The 24,040-nt window shown below is 40.1% G+C and overlaps 1 protein-coding gene across 1 annotated transcript; it reads left to right on the forward strand.

Annotated features, from left to right (window-relative positions):
• The first annotated feature begins 5,197 nt into the window (after positions 1 to 5,197).
• Positions 5,198 to 10,729, forward strand: LOC150087539 (zinc metalloproteinase nas-6-like). The gene is made up of 8 exons (XM_090372522.1): positions 5,198 to 5,273; positions 5,398 to 5,430; positions 6,888 to 7,002; positions 7,184 to 7,359; positions 7,512 to 7,736; positions 8,026 to 8,160; positions 10,294 to 10,535; positions 10,646 to 10,729. The coding sequence occupies exons 1-8, from the start codon at positions 5,198 to 5,200 to the stop codon at positions 10,727 to 10,729; spliced, it is 1,086 nt and encodes a 361-aa protein (XP_090228648.1).
• The last annotated feature ends 13,311 nt before the right edge of the window (positions 10,730 to 24,040 follow it).

A 24,040-nucleotide genomic window follows, 5' to 3' on the forward strand; every position in this document is an offset into this window, starting at 1 on the left:
TCCGATTCCTCGAGCAGAGCAGCATCGGGGTTGACCGAAGTTCTGGCTTGGGTATCCGCCAGTAACGCGAATCCCAAATGGACGGTGTTGAGATCTGTCCTGTGATCATTTTAACTGTAGCTATCAGTCGTTGTATTTCAATGATGTCAGGCAGTCACTGTATCCTCAGTGAAGTGGCTAAGGTTGTAGTTCTGTCCTGTGGTGGGAGACAACCCACCATATACTTGTGCATGGAGGTTATGCAACAGAAACCTGATAAAAATGTATATCAGGATGATGATTTTTGGAAGTGTACTGTATGGAGTAGAGTTGTGGGGCTCAGCTGCAGACACCACAATTAAAGCATTAAAAGCCGCTGAATACTGGCTCCTGAAGTGGGCAACCTGGAAGTGTCATCTCCCACCACAGCAGCGCACAACACCGATGGCCAACGCGCTGAATTTAACCAGGTTTTCAGCATTAATGCACGAGAGAAGACTCATCTTCACCGTAAAAATGATTTCCGGGAGAGTCTCAGCACCCAACGTTTGGGACACCGTGTGCTGGCGGATTCCCCAACTAGGTCTCCGCTCCACTCCCAAGCTTCTTGCTCTTCCTTCAAGACTACATTTGAAAGATCGGTTCCTCCCTTATCAGAAGCTCCACCTGGTTCAATCCCTGGATGCTGACTTATTTAAAATCATAGATGATAAAAAGTATAGACGGATCATCCTAGATCTGCACGTGGTCTCCAGAACTACCAACTGATCTCAGATCGTTCTGGCGGGGCAAGAGACTCTCAGAAAACTGGACTTGAGGAAAAGCTTTTGTTATCACAATTTGTTATTTTTGTTATTTTGTATTAGTTTTCCTTTCAAGTCAATGTTATCTGCTATGAGTACTTTTTTTTTTTTTTTTTTATTATATAATTTGCTTAATCTTTACAATTCCTTTATTATCTCTGCTGTTTGTTAACCCCTGGCATGGTGCCGTGAAGGGTATTGTATGGTCGTGGTACCTGCGTGTACCGGTGAACTGTACAATAAAGATCTTATTTATTTATTTATTTATTTATTTATTTATACCCAGGATTATTAACAGTCCCACCATCGTGAAGGTGCAAGCAGAGGATTTGGCTGTCACAGACCATCCGGACCTCGCCGAAATTGGGTCCACTTGACTTGAGTGTCACCCGAATATCAGTTCCATCAGCATTTTAGACTCCCAGGTAGCAAGTGCAGTTTGTCTGGCATATCTGAGAGAATGTCTGTGAAACCTCAAGGACCCATTTTGAACCATTCAAAAGAACCCCGTGCCGGCAACAGCACACACACACACAGTCATTCCCAGGAGACAGAACAGCAGAAGACGAAGAAATTAAGCATGAGAATAGCATAAAGTAAAAAAATAATAAAAATAAAAATAAAGTTCTAAGTGCAGTACAGTTTTAAGTGCAGTGCGTCTAAACCAAAGGCTGGCTATAGATTGTCATTGGGATTATGGCAGCATTATAAAATAGATGTAGGGTTTTAGTGTTCAGTCCACAGTCTTGTCTGGTAATTTGGAGCAGCACTGCGGTAAAACTCTTAACTTTGACAGACAGATGTTGAATATGCTCAGTAAAGGAAAAGCGGTTGTCGATGATGACTCCTAAAAATTTGGTGCTTCGGACAAGTGGAAGTGATTTCTTGTCAAGTTTTACAACTGGTGGTCTGCGATAGTCTAATTTGTGTTTAAAAATCATGATCTTCGATTTGGTTGGGGATAATTTTAATTTGTTCTTAGAGGACCAAGACGGCAGTTCAAAGAGTACTTAATTGGCATGGAGTTCTAATTCAGATCTTGAGTTTCCACTCACTAAAATGATAATGTCATCTGCATACGCAAGTTGTTGCACATTTTGAAATTCAGTTGTCCTAAGCAGCCAATCATTGAGAACTAGGTTCCAAATCAAGGGACCCAAAATTGATCCTTGGGGGACAGATCTGTGAATCTTCGTGCTTTTGGTGATGACGGTGACGGTGCGATCGGCAAAGTAGTTTCTAACAAGTTTATAAAGCTAAAGAGAGCAGTGATTGGAACGGAGTCTACTGAGGGCACTCTCCCACCATAAAGTATCAAAAGCGCCCTCAAAATCGATAAAGATTGCCATAACGAACTTGGAAGTGGAGATGTCAATGAGGTGGTGAAGTTCTAATAAGGCGTCTTCGCATCCAAGCTCTTGCCTAAAACCGTATTGAAGAGAGGATGTGGATCTTGTGGCTCCCTGCAGTGTGGTAATTTTATTAGCGATTAATCTCTCTAACACTTTTCCCAGGTGAGAGAGCAAAGCTATGGGGCGGTAGGATCTGACATTACCAAGGACATACAAGAGATGACAGAAAGGGAGATTCAGGAGAAAGAAGTACAACTATTAGCAGGAAGTCCTACAACTGAGGAATTCCAGGAATAGATAACGTCAACTATAGGTACCAGAAGACACACACACACATTCCAGAACTGTTTGCTCAAATGACAAGTCACCCTAGCACAATCCCAACCGTTTCTTATTCTAGGAATCATTTATCTGAAGGCTAAGTACAAAGACACCAGAAACCTGGTGAAGTACAAACCAATCAACTGTGTCCCAACAATGTACACGATCCTAACCAGCTGCATGGCCAAAAACATTGCGGCCAAGCAGCAGAAGGAATGTAAACAGATGAGTAAAGGATGCAAAACAAACAAACAAACGAACAAACAGTTACATTAGGATCGTCCATATGTATTGTGTCGGTAAATTGCGAGTGTTCTTCAGTCGATTTGCCTGTTTGCTGGAAGAAAGAGCCGTTTCTGGAGGGAAACCTTTCTATATACGCTTGAGACCAAATAATTCAGCCAAGAGTGAAAAACGCCTATAAAATTTCCTAAACTAAAAGTTAAAAAACTGTCAATGACGGGTTTTTGAACCCGGGCATTTTTCCACCCGTTGTGGGGAGGATGGTGACGGTACCACCGTGGTACCCGAGCAAACAACAAAGGAAGCAAGGAGCAATTGATCATTGACGGGGCAGTTATGGAGCAAGCCTACAAGAAGCGACACAACCTGTACACGGCCTTCGCTTACCGCCAGGCCTTCGATTCCGTTCCCCAAAGTTGGCTGTTAGGGACGCTGAAGACCTACAGATTCAATCCAGCACTGAAAAACTTCCTAGAAGTAACCATGGCGAAATGGATGACCACAATAAATGTTGACAACACCATGACCAGATCAACTGCCATCAGAAGGTAATTCTTCCAGGGCTGTCAGGGAATGCCCTGAACCAACTGTGGTGCTATCTAGCACTCAATCCACAGTCCACCGCGCTCAATAACAGCAAGTACGATATACCCTAAAAAAAAGGAGGAAAAACCTGCACATCCTCCTCATTTTGATGTACATGGATGACCTCAAACTTTATGCAGCAACTGAGGCTCAACTCCAAAAGCTATTATGGATCACCTAGGAGTTCAGCACTGTTATCTGGATGCAATCTGACCTAGAGAAATGCAGGACCCGCTGATGGCATTATGGATCATGCAGAATCAAAGGCTAGGGCACAAGGAGTTTGAAGCCTGCCTTCAATGAGAAATACCATCAGAGGCTGACTATAGCCAGACAGCCACTCTAAATGATTAGTAGCCTGGGGCATTGGATTGATTGGAGTTTCTGTGTATTTCTGACATGGGTGGTCCTGACGATCAAGGAACCAGCGCCATAACAAAATATGGGCATAAACGCAGCCTCATAAAATAGTGAGGGTTCGGCCGCAAGAGCGCAATCCTTATGTGTGATTCTTTTCATAAATGCTGAGTATGTTTTAATTGTAATGAATATGTATTGAAGGTGTGGAGAGAAGATGAGGCCACTGTTGAATATAATTCAAAGATACCTGGTTTATTTCGGTGGTGTACCTATTCCCTTTGCCATCACTGTCGTTTGGTAACAGTTCCTAGTGGCCAGACGTCAGTGGCTAAGATAATTTGTTGTTTATCTGATGGACAGAAGATGAAAAAAGAGGCAAATGAAGGGTGCCATGTTTCAGGGGTTTGCCTCTATCTGTGCTGCATTATCAGCGCCAATACTTTGGTTGCCCACTTTGTAGGTGGGTTCAACCTGGAGACAAAGATTTTCCCTCGTGATGTTACAAAGTAAAGTGAAGCGTCATGAGGGAATGAATATTCACGGGACCAATCCTCTATAAGTATTGGTTGGCCTGGTGTTCGATGAATATTCTTGGAGGGTAGGTTCTGGGCGTTGTGGTTGGACATCGTTAGTGATATGATATCTGAGAGCTGGCATTTCCAACCAAATAATATCAGTCAGATGACGCTGAAAAGGGCCTCAGTTGTGGGTGTACTCATTATGATCCCGGTTGGAGTTAAGGAAGGGTTCGAAGGTGCTGATCTAAAGGTGATTCTGATTGATAGATTTCAAGATCGGTTGGTTCCGCTCTCAAAGTGATGCCCTGTCCAAGTTGTTCTGAGCTAATTGCGCTTCCACTGTGATGGTGTAGTATTTATATGATAAGATTTTTTTTCGCAGCTTGCTATTGATGCTGAACGAAGGTTAAATAATTAATTAAATAAAAAAAAGAAGCAGGTTGCCAAATAATTAATACTTCATTAGCTAATAATATATAAAAGCAATTACTTTCACTTCACTGCACTTAACCCACAAAGTTATATTCACTCCACATTTTGTTATACTTAGTAATCAACATCGCTTGAGATGTAACACGCATTTCAGGCTCTGCGATTTAACAAATTAAAGAACACAGTTAATGAGTCAACACTTTCGTATTACAATTTACTTATTTCTTCCTAGATTTCGAAATCGAGGCTACACACACACACATAACTTAAAAGCGTAACAAATATTGAAGAAATTCAACCATGCTGTGGACTTTATTCGACCATGAAACCACATTTATCAAAGTGAAACGGAACGTTGAGAATCCGGCGTATGTGTTTTGTACCATATCTTTTTTTGAATCATTAAGATAATTCTGATAATATATCTGATGACGCACAAAGAAAAATTACCCTCACAACGTTGTCTGGGAATAACTCCAGTTGCTGTCAGATTAAGCTTTATGAAGATACCAATTATCTGCCTTAAACAGATCCTTCTATGATCAGCAAGGGACCAAAACATATAAATAGCAATGAAGTCCAGGGTGCGCATCAAGTTTCGAAAATGGCAACTCTCTTCTCCCTGATCCTGGTGGTGGTAGCCCTCTGCAGAGGTGACCGAATCCCTACAGAGGAAGATGGTAGGTTACTCAAAATGCAATTAATGTATGTTTGTTAAAAAATAGTCCAATAAGCAAAATAGCAAAAAATTGATTTAATAATCGGAAATATTAACCGCATTTTCTTTTATTTTAATTCTTTTAGTGGCCCTGGCAGCAGCTGCGATGGAAAACCCAGGTGAGTAAAAATTCCAGTTTTTAATTTATACCAGAGATAGGGCATCGAACTGTGCAGTTTTATTAATATTTATAAAATAATTTTGTTTCTATTTTCGAATATTACCAGTCTTTGCGAATGAAAGAAAGAAAGAGAAAAAAACCTAGCCTGAGATGGATTCGTGGACTCTTGTCTTAATTGTCATCATCTGAATTTTCTGTGGATTTTTCCTTCTCGAAATACTCTTCCTTGAACTTTACACACTGTCGCCCACGCATTAAATTCTTCTTGCAAGCCATTTCCCAAAAGGCTTCGAAATGCTTTGTTGTGGCTTTGCAGCCATCTTTGTGTTAGACGCGAAACGCTTGCCTTTCAGAGCTTTCTTCAGAAGCGGAAACAAGAAGAAATCACACGAGGCTCGGTCCAGTGAATAAGATGGATGTGGCAGGACCTCGGCACCTATGGCATTGATCACTACCTGCAAAATATTAGTCGTATGGGGCCTGGCATTGTCTTCGTGGAGAAACTACTTCACACCGGCAAAACCGGTCACACAGGAACATGGCCATCCTACCAAGACATTCATTATCACAAGCTTCATTCATCTCTTTAACTGTTTCCGATGCATTTAAGCCCAGTCTGACACAATAACGAATTACATAACGCTGTTCAATCTGTATGTCCGACATGATTCTTCCTTCAAAAAATCGCCAGTGACACCTTGCTAAGAAAAACCCTCTGCAATGCTAACTGGACAAGTACTGGCATGCGCAAACAGTCTGCTCAGGAGCGATCTGGAAGAATGCCTTTAGTTGCAGTTATTGAAAGTTCGAGTGGTAAATATAAAATCTTGCACCAATCCGCGAATTAAATGATCACCCCTCGTATTTTCAAAAGAAAGCTATCTTCACTTAAATTTAATTTTACAAAGTTATTTTATGCATTTGTTTCCTTTCTTCTTTGAGTTTTAGAATAATGTCCCGGTTATTTTTGGTCGCTAAGAATCATTGGAAACATCTCAATCTCATTGCAGATCTGTTCGAAGGAGATATTGCTGGTATTGAGCCACATGGAGTAAGTATTCTTGTTCTGGATTGTTATAATAATGGACTCTGATTACGCAATCCATAAACAACACCCATTTTTCAGGATAGGAACGCCATTGTGGACCCGAAGAGATACTGGCCAAATGGAGTTGTCCCATACGTCATTGATTCCTCAATTTGTAAGTGAATTATTTCTGATTGAAACTCTGCAAATTTCTTTAAGAAAGGTTATTATTTTAAATTAAATTATAAGGGGGAATACAGAGTAGTTTTGTATTTGTGCTTTTGTGTGTATCGACATGAAGAAGGCTGGACTACATGGTTTGCAAATTCTGCTTCTTAATAAACTGGTTTTAAATTCACTGAAATGGTTATTGGACTTTGAAATGGTTATTGGACTTTCCTTAGATATAATATATTTTGTGTTTTTAGCTCACCGTACTGATATCATCATGAAGAGCATCGAAGACATCCATAACCACACTTGTGTTCGGTTCATAAAAAGAACAACAGAGAGCAACTATATAATAATGAAGCCCATAAAAGGGTAAATATCTTTGTCCACACTTCAACATTTTGTGTATTAAAAACAGACTACTTAAATGCAAAGAAAAAGGTTTTTTTTTTCTTATAGAATAATCATGCAAGCTGTTTGAAAATGTTGTTTCTCCTTTCATCTAATAGTACTCTTCTCTTATACTCATGTTTCTGTTTTCTTTTGCTTTCAGATGTTATTCTCCTTTAGGAATGCAAACTGGACAACAAGATCTCTCACTAGCTGGTGGTTGTTACTGGAAGCAGACAGTGACCCACGAACTTCTACACGCATTAGGGTTTGACCACGAACAAAACAGATCCGACAGAGACGAGTACCTCACAATTCATTGGAATAATATCAAAGATGGTGAGAATCGACTTCTTCAATCAATTTTACGTCATCTGTTGAGTAAGGAAAAATCCATTGATTCCGTTGCAGCATTACCATCAACATCCGGATATTAATGAAGAATGAAATTCATGCGAGTGTTTTTACATCCATTTTTATAATTTTTTCAGGTGACGCTTACAACTTTAAAAAAAGGCAAGAGTGGATGAACATACTGATAGACGATTTCGATTTCGATTCCGTAATGTTGTATCATAACACTGCCTTCTCAAAGGATGGGAAGTCATTCACCATGGAGGCCAAAAGTGGGAGAGCATTACCAAGCATTTTACGCAAGCCAGGAATGAGCGCAAGTGATATCAGACGTGTGAATGCAATGTACCAGTGTGTCCCGGGTATGTGCAATTATCCTTCCTAGAGTGTACCCGCCCTAGATGCAGTCCCTCCTAAAAGTTTGGAATCACGTTTCATGATAATGTGCTGAAGACTTCTGAGAGTCTTCAGCACATTATCATCGCTCATTTCGAAAGCATTGATGAAAACTGTTACGTTCTGATCCCAAACCTTTAGGCTGGAGTGTATAACTGTAAAAGTTGTTTTGACAGATCAAATAATCCACTATAGTTATATCATTGGGTTACTGCTTTGAATGTTTTGCATTTACAGATGAACTTCTGTTTCTAGGTGTGAAAGTCCCCGATCCTCCTGTGATGCCCGATGTCACCTGCGATTTCGAAGAAGACGAGTGTGGTTTTACTAAGAATATTAATGGAGAAGTGAATTGGTCTTATGGACAAGGAACTCTTGGAGGAAGAACAAGTAATTTACTATTTTTTATACATTTAAAATTTCTGAATTTTAATGGTGTTTTTAGTTTGTAAAAGCACGTCATGAATCTTCGAGTGCATATGGTGAAATTTCAAAATGAACAGTGCAACAAAAAAAAAAAAAAATTAAATAAATAATCTCGAGTCCATATGGAGAAAGCAGTGAATTCCAGCAATCCCGTACCACAGGAGACTCAAATCCTGGATACCTGCAAAAGAGTTCCCCTCGCGAGGCCACAATTTCTGCCCCTTTAGGAGCTGTGGAGAAACAGAAAATAAAAACTCCGATCCATGGAAGGAGAAGGCAAGTTTGTATTGTCAGGTAAGTGCAGCCAGTAAAGTCCAATCAGGTAGTCCAGTCGGATGAGTCCTATCGAAAAGTCATTCTGGTTTGAAATTAGTTCTTCTGGGAAAAGAGAAATATCATAACAAGTATTGTATCTGAGGTACATCCTGTCAGGCAAGTAGATCCATTTTATAATATAGATAACATTTCTAGATAAATGCAAAAAGCCTATTGTACAGTTAACATTCACATAAGGTAGTGGTCGGAAGTTTAAGAGTTTGTTGTAGATGACGTAGGTGTATTTTCCAGCGGTCCGACAGTTGTAGAAGAAGCAGGAGATTGAGCAGCCAACATCTCTTTTCTTTTTGTGAATACTTCTAATGCAAATCTTTGAAATATCTGAAAGGATTCTTTATTTCCCACGAATATAGCTTCATTTCCCTCGGCAAATGACCAAAGATCAACAATAAGATTTTATTGTTGATCTTTGGTCATTGTAGTTGGAGCAATGATAAATCACACGAGTCCAAGTTTCCTCGGACCCGCAGGAGCAAAGCTGTGAGTTGACAAGGCCGAATTGAAATAATTTTGAATTTAGGGATCCGCGACAAGTGATTAAGTATGAAGAGTACAGACTAGGACTGAACCATTTCTTAACATCTCTTCCTGTGGCAAAGGTAACATCTGATATAAAGTTTCGTGTCACATGCCCAGTTTGGCTGGTATTCCATCTGGTTTGCCAGATGTTTATCAAATTTTTCCATATTCTGAGTTTTCCTTGATTCACATCTGCATCTATATTACAAGTTATGCCAAGAATTTCAGTGGGAATTCTGTTTTATTTGGTAGCAGAGACCTTTGTACACGAGGTGAAGGTCCATTGGAAGCACACCTCCTAAGACCTACGTGCAGCAGAGGATACTGTCCTGCAAGCGCGAAGCATGGAAAGGAGCATAGATCTTTGAAGTGTGATTAGTTTACTTTTAAATTTGATGTTTGTTGCCCTGTGAAACCACGCTCCAGAGGCGTACGTGGTCATTGGGACAAACACAGCCTTGTAATATAGGGAAAGAGTTTTCCTATTTAATCCCCATTCAGTCTTGGTGATTCTGATTGGAGTGTTATGCTTTTTGATCTTTGAAGTTAGATAGTTGACGTGGCCCAAAAAATTTAATCTGTCATCCACAATAACTCCGAGATATTTGAACTGTGGAACCATTGGGATGGAACGGCCATTAATTTTAATGAGCGGAGGTCTAATCAAAATTTCCCCTGAAAGTCATCATCTTGGTCTTTGAAGGAGATATACTCAGTTTATTAGTGGCTGCCCAAGCAAGGAGATCAGAGAGGACCATGTTGGCGAGAGATTCGAGATTTGCCTGCAAAGTGAGAGTCAAATCGTCGGCATATGCTATTGCATGTGGCTTATCAAAACTGCGAAGTAACCAACTATCTAAGACTATATTCCGGATGATGGGTCCCAAGACAGAACCTTGTGGAAACCCTCTGGGTACTTTTCTTGTTAGAGACTGCTGTTTTGAAATGACTCTGATATATTTGTCTTGAAAGTAGCTTCTAATTACGTGGAACAGTTGTCGGGAGCAATTCTTTCATTATGACAGCACAACCATCCAATGTGCAAAATTTGTATCTAAATGGCTCGAATAAGATTCCCAAGATTTACAATATCTACCCATAAGACGCCATCAGCCTGTATTTATTTAATTTATTAATTTATTCTATTTTAAATACCACTATCGTTTAATTTATAACCATGATTGGTTACAACTCCAAATGATGAGATGTTTTTCGAGATTATTCATTTGTTTTGTTCTGCAGGTAGCTTCATGTATGTCGAAATAGGAACCCTCGGAAATCAAAAGGCGGCTACTCAAACAGAGTGGCTGCAAACGCAGTGGCCAAGGAAAGGATGTTTGCACTTTGACCTTTATTTCAACAGTAATAATCACTTCAGCGCCTTTAATGGTGGCACCGCAGACTTTATTTATTTGGCAAGAACTCGGTCTGACAGTTGGCAACACATTTCAGCTGAAGTGGATATGACAACTGATTCAACCCTGGTAAGTGCGATTTTCCAGAATTTTTTACAATCCTTTATTACGAAAATGTTTGAGCAGCTAATATTAAACTAGGGTAATTTTAATCCACGTGTTTCTCCTGTGTTTTGCAGATTGGTTTCAGGGCCAATACTATCGCAGGAGGCGATCATGTGATTGCTATTGATAACTTCAGGCTGACTGGCTTTCCTTGTTGAATCCACAAGGCAATAAAGCATTTAATTCTAACCTTGTAGTTCACAATAAAGAACTTTTGCCAAGTTATTTATTTGTTGTGTTTGGTATACTGAAGCTGCTGTAAATAGTCTGATAGGTGAGTATAGCAGTGATCGATTTTCCTGGTTAGATGAGATTTTTAGAATATTAATTGACTTATAATATTTATTACTGCTGGCTGGTACGCAGCTTGCAATAATACCTAGTTACGTAATCAGATAATGCTTCCGGATACTCTCTCTGGAGGGCATCCGGATAGACTGATCTAAAGCCCCAAGAAGATCTGCATGATCCCTCCAAAAGCCATGGAATATTTTAATTAGATCCATCTTTTAACCCAAATTACACCCCGCAGACCACGTGGTACGTATTCCAGTAAGTGTCTGAGGAAATACAGATCGAGACTGACCATTCCATCATCCAGCTTTTGATTGCCAAGCCGAACTGCAGCTGTTGGAGCTCGAAAAGAAAGATGCGAATTTCTTGCCGCATCTTTCTTTTCGAGCATTCTCCGTTTGTCGTCCACTCATTGTGTATTTTTGATGGTTGTTTCGATACACCAGTTATTTCCTTTGTTTTCCATCCGTGATTTCAGTGATATTTTGGTTAGCAATTTTTTGGACAGTTAGTGAAATTGTTTAGTTCCCTGATTTAGCGAATTTCAGTCTCTAGGCTTTGTCCAAAGAAATTCCATTCATCAATGAGCTAATCGTCCCATAAGATGATGTTTATTCCATCCTCAACTGATTACGACATCGCTTCGGTACCATCCCATTTAGAGAGGAACAGACTACCGTTTCCAGCTCACTCACTTGATCTAACATTTTGGGATTTTTTAATTTTGGGAAAGGGAAGGGTTTTTAATTTTGGGAAGACTGTCAAATTTTCCGTGATCCCCCAATAAGATCTGTACACCATCTAGAGGGAAACACGACACCTATTATATAGAGAAGAGATTAGAAAGATGCTCTGAAATCTGGAAAAAAACGAACTAAACAGTGTTTTGAACTTGAACAGTCCTTGGACATACCCTGAAAGAAAATCCAAAGTGTGGTGAGTCTTATGTGGAAGTCATTGAATAACTTCTATGCATGTTCTTTCTTGAATTATACTTGTCCGTTTACTGTATTCTGTTCAAATCCACGTCTGTCATTTTCAAAATCGCAAGTAATATTGGGTATCTCTGGTGACGGTGGACAAACTTCACTTACAAATAGAATAATTCAATAAATGATTACCGACTACCACACCACTTTGAACGCCACTTAAATCTTTTCTGTTGTCCATGCTAGCCCAGACTGAACACTTTTAGCATTCCTGTCCAGGCGTTACTTCTACGTGGCACTCATACACTGCCGACGACAGAGGTAAGATGTACTCTCTGGCTTGGATTCATTTTCTTTGCTAACCTGTGTTACACTTGCGTAAGAATTCCATCACAGCTGCTGACACTGGAAGGTGAGGAGCTCATATATAATACAAGTCCTTGGGTTCATAGGTGGTGTTTTGTGCACAATGGTTCTTGTTCAATGGGTACTATTCAATCAAAAGGAAACTGAGAAATCGAAATTGGTGGAATATACTAGTTATTCTGAGAGTATATTTCAGCATGAGAATTCATTCAAATATTCTTCATCTGGAGAAATTCTGCCTACCATTTTTATTGTCAGATTTATATGTAAATTTTGCACAGTTTGGATTGTCTTTCGAAAACAACCTTAGTTGTTTTCGAAAGATTTAAGATTAGGTTGTAGCTGCTTTAATAACCCAGAGGACAGATAAACAAATAAATAAAAATAAATTTTCTGTTTATACTCAGGGACGACCAATCGGTCAGAGGAGTTTACAAATAGACAGAATACAAGAATAGCACCGTATTTAGCAGTCTCGGGCTGGAACCTCGGTAATTCAAGGCTCTTGTACTTATGCACCCACCCGCATCTGACCACTCGGCTACCGTGGAAGTAACCTGAAACTTTAAAAAAACGTAGCATTCCATTCTTCAAGCAAAATCCTTAATAGTTTAAAAAAGAGTGACGGGAGGGGGTACCTGAGAGGTTCCCTTGTCCAATTTCTCTAAGAAAACTATAAAAAAAAACGCCTTCAGAAACTATTGTGGTAAAAGTGGGACTATATTATGGAAGGTAGAAAATTTTCGCATTTTGAATTGATTAATGGTAAACGCGGGCACTTTATTTTCGAGGGACGCCTGTCAGGTGCACCGCTCCCACTGCCCGGATAATTACCGATATTCTGGAAAGTTATTACCCCCGAGAGTCTGCGTATTTCTTGGAGAACTTAAACATGCCTCTGATGGTGGGTGCATTTCCTTCACCGTCCTCACTGGATTCAAGGTTTTGTTTTGGCCTAAATATGTAATTCCTACGGATATCTTTTAACCTTCTTCTGTTATGCACAACGGATTTGTCGCAAGGATTTGTGACAGGCAATATCGGCCTCCTGGAAGTGGAAATATATATCCAATGCTGGTGTAACAGTTTATAACGTGTTTCGATGGTTTTTTTGTTTCATGTAAACCCCAAACACGAGAGGTATTAGGACCTATAGTACTTAGTACCGTGCTTGGGTTGGAGGTTGAGAAGACGAAAGAAGATATTTGTTGACATTGGACTTGAACTTCTGTAGATTGTAATTTTCAGGAAATACGTATGAAGGAAGGTTGTTCCAGAAAACGGCAGTTGAATGAATAAATGAGGAAGATGAAAAGTTGGTTCTGTGGGTTTCAAGTTGGACAGTAAATGGATGTTGGCTGGACGTCTTCGAACCGTTTTGAAAGAGAGAGAGAGAGAGAGCGGGAATTATAGAAGCCAATTCAGAAGAACAGTGCCCATGGAAGTATCTGTAGAAGAGGCATGCAGCAGAAACAGTACGTCTATGAGACAGTGAGTGGAGAGACTCCGTTAGAGATGAATCATTGATTAACCTAACTGCCCTCTTCTGAATGGAATCGAGAAGCCTGAGAGAGGTTTTGGGGGCACCACCCCAGTTGTGGGAACAATATTCCATGGCAAGGCGGATTTGCGATTTATACAGAGTGAGCAGCTGTTTGGAAGAAAGGTAACGCCGAGAGCGAAAGAGAAAACCAAGTTTTTTAGATGCAGAGGAAGCAATATTTGTAATGTGCTTGTGCCAAGAGAGATTATAAGTCAGGGTAATCCCCAAAAGAGATATATCCTTTTGCCTAGAAATTGGAGTGTCACTAAAGATAAGCATAGGAGCAGAAGAATCCTTTTTGCGAGATATAAGACAAGATTGGGTTTTAGAAGGGTTGAAATCAACTAAGTTGTCTTTGCCTCACTGGAGAATTACCTGAAGATCGGTATTTAAGGAATTGGTAGCTTCGGAATTTAAGGAATTCTTAGAATCGGCATTTAAGGAATTCTTTGACTTCCTCTCTTTGCAACTTGACCTTCTCCAGTCGAACTTTCGTAACAGTGAGGTAATTTTCCTTGTGATTTTAATGTTCATAACTCCAGCTGGCTTTCGTTTTCTAGTCACACCGACACAGCTGGTCGAGATGCTGAGGCTTTTCCAATTACTAATGACCTTGCAAAGATTGTTTATTTCCGAAAACCTACCATACAATCGTAACCATACAGCCAACACGCTTGATCTTCTTCTCACAAACAACCCTTCTAAGTACACGGTCCAAGTGAGAGGTCCTTTAGGCATTTCAAATCACAACTTGGTGATTGTCTCTTCTCCAATGGAACCTTTATCTCATGGCTATTCCCAACCTCGTGTTCTTTGGCATTACAAGAATGCAAAATGGGATGACCTGCGATATTTCTTTTCCTTGGTCGGATTACTGTTTCCAAACTTCTGATGTCAAAGTTTGCTCAGATCATGTCAGTGGAATTAACCTTGTAGGAATGGAATCCTTTATCCCACACTCCACTTTAAAATCTCGTCCTTTAAACCTTGGTTTTCTAATAAATGTGCTAAGGCTGTCCAAGAGAAGAATGTTGCATATCGTAATTGGCTTGTTGCTAATTCTTCAGTTTCGTTTTCTGCGTACACCAAAGCTCGCAACAATTGTAAAGTAGTTATTAATCAGTCCAAACTAGAGTTTGAACACTCTAAGAGTAGAAAACTTGCTTCTTGCCCTAATGGTGGCCGAGCATTCTGGTCTCTTGCCAAAGCTAGTTGGCTGCAACTTTTGCCATCTCTGCTCCCACCTCTGTCCAAACCAGATGATTCTGCTGTCACTTCAGCCAAGGATAAAGCTGACCTGCTAGCATCCCATTTTTCTTCCGAATCATGTATTAATGATCTTGGTAAAACACCTCCCACCATTCCCAACACGCTCCATTCAATGCCTCCTGTGGTCTTCCGTCAAAAGGATGTCAGAAGGATTTTGACGAATCTTGATGCTAAGGAAGCTCCATGTCCTGATGGTATTTCTCCACTTGTTCTCAAAACCTGTGCTCCTGAACATACACCTATTCTTCCGCCTTTTTTGCTTTCTTATTCCAAAGGTGTTTTTCCTTCTGCTTGGAAATTTGCTCATATCCAGCCAGTTCCTAAAAAGGGTGACAAATCCCTCCCATCCAATTATCGTCCCATTGCAATTACTTCTACTCTTTGTAAAGTAATGGAGAAATCAATTAACTGCCAACTCTTAAACTACCTAGAAACCTTCCATCTGATCAACGATCGCCAGTATGGATTCCGTCAGTGTCGATCCACTGGTGATATTCTGGCTTATGTTACCCATTTATGCACTAATTCAATGGAAAGGTTCGATGAAACACAAGCAGTTGCTCTTGATATCTGAAAGGCTTTCGATCGTGTTTGGCATAAAGGTATTCTAAACAAGCTTCCATTTTATGGTTTCCAAACTGTTTTCAGTAATTGGTTATCCAGTTTTCTCTCTGATCGCCGTCTTATCAGCAAAAATCTGGAGTATTTCATCTTTCTGGAGCCTTGCCTCTTGATTGTGTTCACAGGAATGCGTCTCTTACAAGGTCTCTCCACTTTCTGTGAAGAGACCTTGTAAGATCACTTGGAGAGCAAAAGGCTGAATGCCTTTTCCACAGATACTTCCATGGCCACTGTTGTTCTGAATTGGCTACTGTAGTTCTCTCTCGCTCTTCCAAAGTAGCGATACGTGCAGCAACCAATCAGCATCAATTTACTGTCAAACTCCAAGGTCATAGAGCCATTTTTTTCTATTCATCATTTATCGCATATACTTCTGTTCCCTGGAATAACCTTCCTTCTTATATATCATCAAAATAGGAACGTACAAAATTCGATTCAACAATTATATTTTCTCTTCTCAAACTTCAACTCCTACACGGTACTAAATATTATACTGTAGATTGCAATACTTCAGTACTATATCTTTCTGCGTACAGGCCTGGATTCCTCATTTTAAGAATGATGATGATCTCTTGGGACCAGTGCAGAGAAGAGCAATCAGATTAGTCATGAACACAGGGGGGGGGGATTCTTACCACAAAAGACTTCGGTTTTGCAAACTACAGTGCTTAGAAACCAGACACTTGCGAAGGGACTTTTCAAGAAGAGCTGCACACGCACACACACACACACACACACACACACACACACACACACACACACACACACACACACACACACACACACACACACACACACACACACACATACACAGCAGAACAGTTCGCTCAGATGACAAGCCGCCCTAACCCAATCTCAGCATCTCTTATTCAAGGAATCATTTATCTGAAGGCTAAGTACAAAGAAAGCACAAACCTGGTGATGTAGAAACCAATCAACTGTCTCACAACAATGTATACGATCCTAATCATCTGGAGGACCAAAAAGATATCAGCCACTTGAAAAGCCAAAACATTATGGCCAAGCAGCAGAACGGATGTAAACAGATGAGTAAAGGATGCAAACAAACAAACAAACAAACTATTACATTAGGGTCATCCGGAAAGTTAATTCATATACCCATGCGTATTGTATCTGTAAATTGCGAGTGTTCTTCGGCCGATTTGCCTGTTTGGTGGAAAATTTGGTGAAAAAGCCCAATTTCTGGGGGTGGGAGGGCAACTTGCTATCTACGCTTGAGACCGACTAAATCAGCCAGGACTGAAAAAAGCCTACAAACGTTCCTAGCGTCATTGACGGGTTTCGACCCCGGGAATTTTTCCACCCGATGTGGTTAGCACAGTGACGATACCACTGTGCTACTCGAGTAGACAACAAAGGATGCAAGCAGCAATTGATCATTGACGCGGGAGTTATGGAGCAACCCTAGAAGCAGCACCACAACTTGTACACGGCCTACATCGACTACAGCCAGGCCTTCGATTTCGTTCCCCATATCTGGCTCTTAGAGACACTTAAGATCTATAGATTCAATCCAGCACTGAAACACTTCCTAGAAGCAACCATGGTGAAATGGAGGACCACTATCAAGGTCGAAAATACCACACCAGATCAACTGCCATCAGAAGGGGAATCTTCAAGAGAGTTGCCCTGAATTGGTATCTAGCACTCAACCCACTGTCTACCATGCTCAATAACAACAAGTACGGATATACCCTAAAAGAAGGGAGGAAAAACCTCTACACCCTCCTCACCTGATGAGCGTGGATGACATCAAACTTTATGCAGCATCCGAGACTCAACTCCAAAAGCTATTACGGATCACCAAAGAGTTCAGCACTGATATCTGGATGCAATTTGGCCTACAGAAAAGCATGGCCCACGGATTGCATAAGGGATCATGCAGAATCAAAAGCTAGAACGTAAGGAGTTTAAGGTCTTCTGCCTTTACTGAGAAATATCATGAGAGACTGGGAAGCCTGCCAAAATCAAGCTGAATGGCAGGAACATGGTCAGAGCTATTAACACCTACGAAATCCCAATACTAACATACTCCTTCGAGATTATAGATTGGACTGATACTGAGCTGGAGGAGATTACGAGGTCGAAAAGGTTAATGTTGATCAATTGCCTGAAGTGGGCCATCGATAGACTGACCACAGCCCCAGGATGAAGGATGGAGGGGGATTGAATGATCTCGTTGAACAAGAGAAGAAAAGAGAAGATTTTCAAAATTTAGAGTCCATAATACTAATCAAACCTTCGATTTAATTAATAGTATTAACGTTGCTGATAATGATATTTTAGCATCCCAAGATGTTGTTTCCCTATACACCAATGTAGGCGTGGAGCTCAGCCAACACGCACACTCTCATAAACATCTCCTCAAAGAGATTCAGCAACAACTTTAATGAGATTAAATCTTTATCACGAATTATTACTATATGAATCCTTGGGCCACTATTGAATGGTTCCGTCAAAGCCCATCAAATGAGATTCTTAATACGAAATTACCAGCAAACCTTTCGCCAAGATCAGGAACAACTACATTGCCAAGGATCGCGGAATGACACATTCCTGAAAAACAAACCTATTGTCTAGCTACATCTACCTAGGACAAATCCCAGGCAGATGCCAATGGAGAAGGAACGACGAGGTATTTAAGACAGGAGAAGTATCGGATGTGGTTCAGGGAAGGAAAAGTATAGTAAAATGGTGGGTCAACAGAAAAAAAAAAAATTATGATATTAGGGTTCCCTCTAAATGATTACATCTAGCCTATTTATTTTGTCTGTAAATTGCGCGTGTTCTCTGGTCGATTTGCCTGTTTTGCTGCACGAAAAACTGAGGGAAAAAAACCTTGATATCTACGCCTGAGACCGACTAACTTAGCCACGAAGTGAAAAAAGCCCACTAAACTTCCTCGCGTTATCAACGAGATTCGAACCCGGGCCTTTTCCACCCGGTGTGAGGAGAACGGTGACGATACCACTGTGCTACCCGCACAGACAGTGATGGGTCAAAAGATGGATCCACCAGAAAACAGAAGAAAATAGAATATAGTAAGAAAATAGAGAGAGAGAGAGAGAGAGAGAGAGAGAGAGAGAGAGAGAGAGAGAGAGAGAGAGAGAGAGAGAGAGAGAGAGAGTGTAAGATGAGAGTGGAAAATCGCTTCCAGCATTTCTTCAGATAAAACAGTGATATACGCTTCACATTCAATGGGCAGCATCCAACTTGGAGCGCGAGGTACTCTTCAAACTCGAGAAAAACATAAAGTATTTACAAATTTCAATACTGGAGAACATCAACTCCAGAAAGCTTGTAACATCAAAATAAAAACTTGTATCATCAAACTTTCATTACAGATTGCAATGCGACTGAGGGCAAGGGTTATTTACAAAACCTTAAGAAGTTATTCACAATTATGTTTCAAGTGCATCTATTTTATTGCATTTTAATGCATGGATTTTATTGCGCATTCGACCTCTTCCAGAGAGAATGGAGGTTGTTCAGTCAATCCTGTGTAATTAGAATTTAAATGTAGGATGTCAATTTGTTCCGGTGACATATTATTATCAGAGTCTTGATGTATAATTACATCTAATATTCTATCTATAGTAGAAGACCAATATAGGGTACTTTGACTTTCTGCAGTTGTGACAGACGTGAAAATCTCTCCTGGTGGAATCTTTTTGGTCACAAGCTTGTAAATAAGTCCCCAGGGATCATTATTTCCCTGGATGCTAATTAAACGCTCCCAAGAAGTCCATTTTTGTTTGCGAATCTCAATATAATAATTTCGTCTTGCTTGTCTGTATCTACTTTGTAAAACCGTCAATTCAAGTACCGTACGCGATGGATTTCTCTTAGCCCTCTGGAATTCACGTCTAGTCCTTCTAGTAAGCTGTTTTAAATCAGTTAATGTAGAAGACCACCAAGGAACGTGATATGGTTTGCGCTTTCTAAATTTCATTGAGGCTTCACAAGCCTGTATAATAGTGTTCTGTATAATTTCAACTTGATTATCCAAAGGAAGAGATTCCATAATATCCATCTGCTCAGGAGTAAACATTTCTTTCATTACCTTGTCAAAGACCTGCCACTTTTCAGACCTAGTGTGAAAACGAGGCACATCAAAAGGATCCGATTTAGAACGAGAAACGATATCTGTCATAGTAAACTTGATAACGTTATGGTCACTTGTTACCCAATCAGTTTTAACCTGGCAATCCAAGATCCTTTGGGCCAAAGACAGTGTTGCCAAGGAGACATCTATAAATGATTGTCCACGTGTGGTAACAAAATTCGGTGGCTGTCCATGTGTGTTAAGAATATTTAGACGATGTGACATGATTACTTCCTCCAAAAGTTCCCCCTTTTCATTTGTTTGTTGAGCATTCCACAATGTCGAATGGGCATTAGCACCCATTAACAGGAACATTGGTTGATTCTGTAAAGCTCCCACGGCGGAATCAATATAGTTCACAAATGGTTGAATAGAATCATTATGTTGGGCACATTCACAGTAAATCGAGATAAGATAAAACTTCCCGAACCCGCCTTCAATGCAGGCACAGACTGCGTGTGCAGAGCAAAGACCTGAAATCCGAGTAACAGTTAAATTAGGGTCAGCAATGACAATAGCTGCCCAAATTCTCCTTCTTGCATTTCCACCAGTACCAGTAATGTCCGGGTCAGATTGTAAGACTCTAAATCGCATAGGTAAACATTTTACAAATCCCTTATAGGAGTAAGGTTCCTGTAAGGCCATGATATGAATAGAGTGATCAAGAACAGTTGTGGTGAGGTTATTCATAACTGCAATCGCACGTTGACAGTTAAGTTGGAGAAAATTTAATTGTTTTAAATTTGTACTGCTTGTGTTGGAACTGATTGGAGATGTATTATTCATAACTAGTTTTAGATCTGATAATTTCCAGCGCCTTTAAATATTCTTGGCATTTAGCATCTTTATATGAATGACCATAGTTCTTTTTTCTCCGCTTACAGTTCGAACATTCTGGGGATTTGTCTTTATTCTGGCAATCTGAAATATTATGACCTGAACAACCGCAGTGACCACACTTTTGAGCTTCTTGAATACACGTCCTAACTAAATGGCCGTAGCCAAAGCATTTAAAGCAACGTGGTACCATAGTAAGTCCTTAACCGTGTGCGATGTCCACTCTACGTAAACTCTATGAGTTGGAAGCAAAGCTTTCCTAATATCACTGGAAACCTCGAATATCCAATTTACCCTTGACATATTTGGTTTAGAACGTGTTGAAAACCTAGGTTTTAGTTGCGCCTGTACCTCCTCTGAGGTAAATCGATAATCCCTTAGATTTTTGTGAAATAAGTCATGTCTTCAATTTTAACCTCTTTGTGTATGCCATACATAACAATTGTGGGACCTAGTTTCTTGGGTGTTTCAGATTTCAGACCACAATCTTGAAATTTTGAAAACTTTCTTATCTTATCAAGATCCTGCGAAGTTGCAGTCACAATAAGTATCCCATTAGATCGAAGCTTTTTTATGTATGGTATTTAATTTTTACATCCTTGATGCCCGACGCCAATTTGGTTTTAACCTCCTGCCTAACCTGTTCGCTGGTAGAAAAGGCACTGCCTTCCTGAGCCTTAATAAGTATAATGTGTTGCTCTGGCGCAGGCTTCACTGATCCAGTCTTTGGCGTAGCTACATGTGATGGAGTGTAGATTTTTGCCGCTTGTGTGTAGTAGCAGCCAAGGTAGTTGGCAAAGACACTAAAGGTCCACCTAGAGTTCCTTGTGCCGTGCTAAGTTGATATTCTCTTTCCTCAAGTTTGGCCTTTAGCTGCTCATTCTCCATGATAACTTTGGTCAATAATTGCTCCATTGCTGTACAAGTTATTTGAATGTCCGTGGTAACCGTCTCGGTCAATCTACCACCGTCAGAAATAACCTCAAACAAATGTGAATGCAATGTAAAAACCTGGTCTGTATATGATCCAAGATATTGCGATGACTGAGATTGCTCTAGTGTCTCTACAGAGTCTCTGGCTGTTGTAGCATCCAGGGAATCCTGAGACCTAGTTGAAATCATGTTCGCGACCACTGGAATATCATTGGGTTCCAATCTGGGCAACTTGTGAAGGTAATGGTGGAAAAATTGTTCACCAAGTTGATTAAATCATCGGAATCCATTTTATTCTTATTATTCATCTAAATTTTAAGATTGTTACTTTTTTTTTGAATTTTTATTTCTAAGCTGTAAAACAATTACCTAAATCCTAGGCGGTGCTGTGTTCCAAACTGTCAACATTCAATTTTCCCTCCAACTCTTTTGGAGTGAAGAAGCTAAGGCAGCCATAATACTCAACCTAATAAACATAATTAAAAATAATATTTACAGCGTTCGCTGATAGCTTCTCAATGGTTAAACCAATTTTGGAACCCAGTATACGACGAGAAAGAGAAAATTATTCTCTCTGTAGTCTTCTATATTTTTTTTTTCTATTGTACAGTCAGGGGTTTGTAACAACGCTAAGTTTGAAATGTGTAGTCTATGGCACAATGCTTGTTTTTAATAACGTTCAGAAAATCACACATTTCTTACTAATCCCTGCAAGAATCACAGTGAAACCTATCTCTATGTACTCACCAACTCTTCATAGATCCAATGGTATCTTATTTGCATAATTAATCCAATAGTATCCACAGTAATAAGCACATATACACAAGCCAACGGGCGAGTCCACTCCTTTCAGCACAAGAAACATGAAAAATTGTGAGACCGGCTAAAATCAAATTAAAAATTAAGTGTACTGGAAAATTCTGACGAAAGCTTTTTGAAATAAGATGGCGCGGTCATCTTATTTCAAAATGGGTGTCACCTATTCAGAGATAATAATTTGATTGTACAAAAATACGTTTTGGAATAATTTGAGCGATTATTAATGTGGAACGCGAAGGTTTCAAAATGTACCGGAGGATTTTGCGAAATCTCGTCTAATCATAGAATTTCGATTTGGCATGCAGACATCGAGAAAACTCTCAGCAGTTGACCACATTTGGATTATCAAATACGGCCTTCGGCTTAGCCTGATCTTGTCGACAAGTGTCCTTCGACAAACAAAAATATGATAACGAATTTCCTCTACTCTGATATATCACAGGCGAATCCAATACGGAATACAAGGTCACCGTAATGCTGATACTCCATAACCTTGGTCAATTAACAAAAACACCACACCCATGAAGCGTGTCGCTGAAACTGTTGCAATGTTCTACGTCATTCCTCTCTATTTTCAGGAGAAGCTAATAAAGGGTAAAAAGGACGCAATTGTCAATTCCATTTAACACGTTTACGTATGTAAACACCTGCTGAAATACAAAACATCATTATGGAAATCATATATGACGTTCTAGTTGTTGCAGTTGGGTTCTATTTTTAAGAGTATCAGAGATTTTCGCCATATTGCTCCATGTATATTGAGGAAACCCAGAGCGATCATTTGAGACAGACCAGTTGTGAAACATATACAGTATAACGTGCATTGCAGTAGCCATCACAGTAGCAATGGCAAATTACGTAAGAAAGCAAGCTTATATAGCATCAGCCAAAAAAAAACAAAAAAAAAACACAGTTCACCCATCCGGACGCTCCAAGATTTTGGTTACTTCTTCTTTGAATTTATTCAACCCAACCCATCCACTTTCACAATAACAGATGGAAGCTTGTTCCAACAATCTATCACCCGCTGTCCGAAGACAGACTTCCGCACATCTACCCTGCAACCATCCTTCCTCAACTTGACTTTATGTCCCCTCATATGCGTGTAGTCTCAGCAAGTGGAAGAATGCCAAATAAAGCTTCCTCAATCCATTGAAATCTTGAAACACCTTAGTCAGATCTCCTCGCAGGTGCCTAGTCTCGATACGCTGCAACTGGAAGAACTGAAGCCTTTCTAGGTTAAGAACGCACCCTTTTGTTCCCTTCACATCTGGTTGACCTCCTCTGCACCCGTTCCAGCAATAGAGCTATATCCTTCTTAATATGACGCCTACAGACATGTATATAGTACTCAAGATGCGGCCTAATCCTGACTTTATATAAAGGGATAATTACGTCCTTATCCCTGCTTGCAAAATTTCTGTATATTACAGACATAACCCTGTGAGATGTCATGATCGCATGTCTCCACTCCTCAGAGAATTTCATATCTGACTGCCCAATTACCCCAGGTATTTTTCAATCTCTATTACCCTCAGTGTAGTACCACACGGTTGATAAATTACTCTGGGGTTACTGCTCCTCATGTGCAGTACCTTGCATTTATCAATGTTAGACGTCAACGACCATTTCTCAGCATCGAGACCCAATTTTCCCAGATCTTGTTGCAGTAGCTCGCCCTCACGACTCGTTAATCACCCTGCCGACCTTTGTATCATCTCAGAACTTAGAC

Source organism: Mastigoproctus giganteus, chromosome 4 (assembly GCF_048544385.1).
Source record: "Mastigoproctus giganteus isolate SK-2022 chromosome 4, ASM4854438v1, whole genome shotgun sequence".
NCBI lineage: Eukaryota > Metazoa > Arthropoda > Arachnida > Uropygi > Thelyphonidae > Mastigoproctus > Mastigoproctus giganteus.

What these genes read in the sequence shown, in the direction of transcription:
- LOC150087539 (XM_090372522.1), top strand. Translation starts at nt 5,198, where the DNA reads ATGGCAACTCTCTTCTCCCTGATCCTGGTGGTGGTAGCCCTCTGCAGA. An exon ending in ATAATGAAGCCCATAAAAGG is followed by an intron (nt 7,003 to 7,183) that starts GTAAATATCTTT and finishes TTTTGCTTTCAG; the next exon opens with ATGTTATTCTCCTTTAGGAA. An exon ending in TGACAACTGATTCAACCCTG is followed by an intron (nt 10,536 to 10,645) that starts GTAAGTGCGATT and finishes TGTGTTTTGCAG; the next exon opens with ATTGGTTTCAGGGCCAATAC.